Genomic DNA, 6000 nt, shown 5'->3' on the forward strand with positions numbered 1-6000 from the left:
TTTCACTATTTGTTACCAAATAGTCTTTCAGAAAAGTTGCATCAATTTATAGCCTCCAGCACCATATGAAAGAGTACCCATTTCCCTATGTCCTTGCCAGTGTGAGATACGGTGAATCTTTTAAAATTTTTGTCCCTTTGATGGTGAAAAGGTGAACCTTGTGGCTCCATCTGCACATGTTTAATTATGCTTTATGTCATAAAGCACATTTATGTATTTATCAAGCACCTACTTTTGTCTTAGTAAATTGCCTAATTCTATCCTTAGCAAATACTTACTTAGTGTTATTTATCTTTTTCTTGTTGCTTTGGATAGGCACTTAGTAAATGAAGGAAACTAGCTTTTGTCTGTTATTCATGTTAGAAATATGTATAGACTTTCAGCTTTTGATCCTATAGAAGTGCTGTCCAATAAATAGCTAATTGCCACATGTGGCTATTTAAATTTAAATTAATTGCCAGTAAATAACATGTAAATCATCCTATTTTCATCTACACTTGTCTCGTTACCAGAGCTCAACAGTGGTGAGTGGCTGCCGAGTGGGACATTGGTGATAAAAAGTGTTTTGCTGGGACACTTGTGTGGCTCAGGTGGTTAAGCATCTGCCTTCAGCTCAGGTCATGATCCCAGAGTCCTGGGATCAAGTCCCGCATCTGGTTCCCAGCTCAGCCAGGAGCCTGCTTCTCCTTTTCCTCCCTGCTTATGCTCTGTTGATATCTCTGTCTCTCTTTCTCTCTCAAATGAATAAATAAAAGCTTTTTAAAAAAGTGTTTTCATCACCACAGAGAATTTCACTGGACAGCCTTGTTCTAAATTATTTGTTATTTTCTCATTTTAAGTCTCTCCCCATCTTGAAATAATTTGGCTGTAAAAAATGAGGTAAGGATCCTACACCCCTCTTCTCTAAGGAGTTAGCACAGTGCTGTTTGTTCCCTAATAGTCCTCTCCCACACTGATTGAAAGGTCCTGTTCAGCATAAATGAAATTCTTGTCTATCTTTAGGCCCATAACTGGGCTCTATTCTGAGCTACTGGTCAGTGTTTGCATTTCTTCCTTGCATATGTAAATATTGTTCACTGTGTGCTCTTAGATTTGGTAGAGATAATTTTTTCCTTGCTCTTCATTTTCACAAATGTTCTTGTTTTCTTTGTCAGAGAATTTTAATACCAATTCTTTCAAGTTTCTTCCCCCAAAAGTCTGTTGATATTTTCTAAGCGTTTTATAGCCTTAGCTCTTAATGTGCCGGTCTTCCAACCACTTTGAGTTAACTTGTCATGTGGCGTAGGTTAAGTTTTTGGTCTATCTTTAAAATGGGGTTATTCCTCTTTTTATCATAAAATTGTAAATTCATTTATTTTTATTCATTTATGTATGTTAGTCCCTCCCTTCAGTTGGGAGTTCCTTGGGGGCAGAGACTATCTTCCTGTTTTTGGCATCCTCAGGGCCTGGCCTGGTGCCAGGCATAAATAAGATGCTGAAAAATTATTTATTGGGCTGAGTTTACACGCGATTTGTGAACAGTCCTACTCATGTTGTTAACTAGGAGAGTAATTGGCATGTTTTGCATTCTACCTAATATTCAGGGTTTGGGATCACTGGTAGTACCTGCTTTTATTGCAATTCAATTCATTTTGGTGGGAGGTGACTATTTCCTGCTTGTCTAACGCAAGCCTAAATGCTGCTGATGTCACCTTCTTTCCCTAGAAGGGTTTAACAGTTACTTTGCTTTGCTCTGTAAACCTCCTAAGGCAAGGTACGTGGGTAAGGGAGTGTCTAATCCAGGCGAGCATCCTGTCTCCTCTCTCTCCGCCTCCTAGGATGGCAGTGCGCCCTATGGGGCCCGGTACGTGGGCTCCATGGTGGCCGATGTGCACCGCACCCTGGTCTACGGAGGGATCTTCCTGTACCCGGCGAATCAGAAAAGTCCGAAGGGCAAGGTAATTCTCGTTTGTCCCCTGGCTGTATTGGTCAGTAAGCCAGTTGGAGTTCCCTTTCTCTTCATGCCTGCTTTTTGGCTACTGCTCTGTCCTTTTCACGTCTGTTTGTGAGTGTGCAGGTGGAAGAAAAAATAAGTGTATTTCCCATTAATGGATTTTGAGGCTGTGGTGGAGGCTGAAGATGTTAATGGCCATTTTCACTGGTCTTTGCATTCCCTGGTCTCAGGCCTGTCATTCACCATGAGTCAGCTGTGTTCAACTGCTGCTTTTTACGTGCTGTGCCTGACTTGTAGCTTGAGCAACACCTAATTCTGGATGAGAGACCCTTCGAGAATCTAATGAAAGCTATGGATCCACTTCCATATGCACATAAATGCACATAAACAGGCATTACATACATTTTTGGGGGTTCACAGATGACCTGAAGTCTACTGATGAATCCTCCAGAGAGTTCCCAAACTTCAGAGTAAGAACTTCTGGTCAGAACTTATTTAATACTTCTGGAAAGGTAGCCCCTGGGTGATCTTACTGCAACTTTATGACACAAACTCCAAAATACTTGTATGGTCAGATGAGAATCTTAAGATCCGAATGCATCTATCCTGAATAGACCCTCCCATGGAAACGTGTCTGACCAACCACAGAAATCATAGGTAAGTAGACAAATCAAAATAAAGATCTACTGTGTTCTCAAACACACCCACAACTGGCCGTGTGTATATTTGTGTCCCAGGCTGTGCAATTTGAATTTTTGGAATCCCAGACTCAAAGCCATGATAGGAAATCTGGGTGCCTGGGTGGCTCAGTGGGTTAAAGCCTCTACCTTCGGCTCAGGTCATGGTCTCAGGGTCCTGGGACTGAGCCCCGCATCAGGCTCTCTGCTCAGCAGGGAGCCTGCTTCCCCCTCTCTCTTTCTGCCTGCCTCTCTCTGCCTGCTTGTGATCTCTGTCTGTCAAATTAAAAAAAAAAAAAGAAATCTAAGAGCACATGAGACCAGTGGGAAGATTTTTAATATGCAGATTAGTGTGTCAGGAATTTCTCTTCATGTGAGTGTTGAGCTCAGTTATATTATAACCTTCGGAAGTAACAATCACAGTCAAGTCTGCATGACGGGTGCGGGGACGGGGTATTAAATGAGGTCTGGAAAACGAGGAAATGCTTGCATAGAAACATGCTTGCTGTCTGCTCAGTTCCAACACAGAAAACATTAGTCTGTTTCTTACCAATTATTAAAAATAATTTACAATAAGCCAGAAAATATGCACATGGGATTACGAGACATTTCTGTAAAGACATGTAATTCCATGTATAGATCTATATTCACGACACCATCACCAACCTTACTGAAAATACCGCTGGTTCCTGATCTCTGTGTTTTAGCTTTGTTGGTCTCTGTGAGTGCTTTGGTGTGTGTTTTGGTGCTGGGGTAGATGCGTATGCCTTTTCTCCTGTGTGTGCGTTTCTCTGTCTATCTGTTTAGATTTTAATTGTAGAAAAAAAAAAAGAAGATCACATGGGCTGCAGGTCAAAGTGACACGAAGCCCTGCACATCGTGTTTTTTTTTTTTTTAGATTTTATTTATTTATTTGACAGACAGAAATCACAAGTAGGCAGAGAGACAGAGGAAAGCAGGCTCTGCTGAGCAAAGAGCCTGATATGGGGCTCGATCCCAGAACTCTGGGAGTCATGACCTGAGCCGAAGGCAGTGGCTTTAACCCACTGAGCCACCCAGGTACCCCTGCACATTGTGTTTTAAGATGAATTTACTATAAAGACAACTTTAGGTGAAGGGCAGCATTGGCTCAAAGACAAACTTTATGTGAGGATATTGTGCTTTTTCTTTTTCTTTTAAATATCTGAATCAACATGGTAACAAAGGCTACTGGGTTACAGTCTGAGACTTTGGCATCCCAAATCCCTCATCCTTAAGCACCCAGAGCAAGGAAAGGACGAAGAAAAAACCAAACTCTAGAAGCTGAAAGGTGGCTGTGCAGGACCAGCTGGCCACCAGTGTCCCTCTTCTGGGTGAACAGGGACCAAACTAGTGGATCCAAGTGTGTCCACACCCACTGGGGCTTCTTTGGACCCTGGAGGTCTAGGGTGGAGGGCAGTGTACACTGTTTTACCAAAGTGCCAGTAAATACCCCCAGAATCTTAACTTATTCTCTCCTAAATGCCTGTCTCTCTAACCTAGACCAGAGATATTTTGCTTCTCACCATGAAATAACAACGATTCAAAAATCAGCATAAGATATGACTGCTTCTCAAAGAGTTTCAGATGATCTTCAGAAAGGGTTGAAGAAGAGAATGGGAAAGAAAAGGCTATAGAAAGCTGGCACAACCACTCTGTAAGCTGATTACAGGAAGGAACTTGTTATCTTTTAAATACAGGTTTTTGCACCTATTGGGAAGGAAGGAAAAGACAGTATGATACTGGGCTAGAACATGCAGCTAGCCTGTCACCCTGAATCTAATGGGATATGTGTGTGTTTTTCGGTAGGGGGTGGGTTGGTGAGGAGTGCATCATAGCACAATCACAGAAACAAGCCTAAAAAAGACATTGGGTCCAGCCCATTTCTATTCAATTCCCCAAGCACTCACTGGGACGCAGGGCAGACACCTGTTGGTTCCTGTAGTGCCTGTTAGAAGAAGCAGTCCTTGCTCGGGATAAGCTCAGCCCTGGGTACACGGGCATGACTTGGAAAGCAGGGCACAAGCTGACTTTACCCTCCCCACTCTGCCCATTTCTGCCTTCCACTGGGAGTCCTTGGGCAAGGGACACAGTAGCCTTGTTTGGACATTTCCCTTGGGTCAGATATTACTGGGAAGGGAGATGCCACAATGTCCAACCCAGACAGATTCTGTCCCTGCCCTCAAGGGCGAGCGTGTAAGGAGGAAGGCAGATATGAAACACGCCTCTGTGTGACAAATATAGGAAGAGGAATGTGCAGGATCCTGTGGGAGTGCAAGCAGGGGACGTTAACTCTGTCTTGGGGGCCAAGAGAAAAGGCCATTTAAACCCCAGCAAACTACCTAGTCAGGTCGATGATGTGGGGTTCTTCACATGATCCCGAACACTGAAGTTATCCTGAGAGACCACCTAGCACTCTCTAGATGACCTTCCATCTCACCCAAGCTGGATGGCTCACTTGCCGTAAGGCCTCACATACACAGGCTCCTGACCAGCGCTCAGCATCAGTTTAGCTCTCTGTTGAACTAACAGCAAGCAAGGATCTAGGTCTCATCTCCCAAGGGAGGAGGCAGGCCTCTCATAAGCACAAAGATCACAAGACAGGTAGAGACTGACCAGCAGTGCCCCAAAGACATGGCCATGAACCTGGCATAGTCGTGCTAACAAGACACAAGTTCAGCTGCTGGAATTCCCCATCGAGCTTTAGGGGTGTGGCTTCGGGATTTGGGGTCACTTGCAGAACTTGTCCACCTGACTCTCTTTCTCCCACAGCTCCGGCTCCTGTACGAGTGCAATCCCGTGGCCTTTATCATAGAGCAGGCTGGAGGCCTGGCGACCACAGGCACCCAGCCCGTGCTGGACGTGAAACCGGAGTCCATTCACCAGCGAGTTCCCCTCATTCTGGGGTCCCCAGATGATGTGAAAGAGTACCTCACCTGTGTACAGAAAAGCCAGGCAGGAAGGTAGTGGGTTTCACCCGGAATGCTGCCTTTTTTTTTTTTTTTTTTGTCTTGTCCCTTCTATTAAGGGCCCTAAATAAACAATCATTGTAAACAGTGGTGATGAGTCGTAGAAGACAAACCCCTGAATCAGCCCCAGAAGAGCAGCAATGAAGTGCTCCTCCGGGCTCCAGGAGCCAGAGGCGATTCTATGCTCCATGGGAAGGGCTCAAAGTAAAAACCCACATTTGAAAAGAACAAATTTGATCTGTCTTCTCTCAAGCACAACAGCTAATAGGATTAGAGTTCCAAGTCTGACAGCCAGGGAATTCGCAGCTACGGATTTTTTGGGCAAAAGGTTTAGGGATCAGTTAAGAATTTGTCTTGGTTGGCTTAAAATTTGAACCTAGTGGAGACTGCTTCCAAGATGGAG

General features: G+C 44.2%; 1 protein-coding gene across 1 annotated transcript in view; it reads left to right on the forward strand.

Annotated features, from left to right (window-relative positions):
• Positions 1-5686, forward strand: part of FBP2 (fructose-bisphosphatase 2) — a 32533-nt gene extending 26847 nt beyond the window's left edge. Inside the window, exons 6-7 of the mRNA XM_059412312.1 lie at positions 1818-1937; positions 5401-5686. Of these exons, the coding sequence (XP_059268295.1) occupies positions 1818-1937; positions 5401-5595 (315 nt within the window). The 3' untranslated portion in view covers positions 5596-5686. The remainder of the gene's footprint in view (positions 1-1817; positions 1938-5400) is intronic.
• Positions 5687-6000: the final 314 nt, after the last annotated feature.

Source organism: Mustela nigripes, chromosome 9 (assembly GCF_022355385.1).
Source record: "Mustela nigripes isolate SB6536 chromosome 9, MUSNIG.SB6536, whole genome shotgun sequence".
Classification (NCBI taxonomy): domain Eukaryota; kingdom Metazoa; phylum Chordata; class Mammalia; order Carnivora; family Mustelidae; genus Mustela; species Mustela nigripes.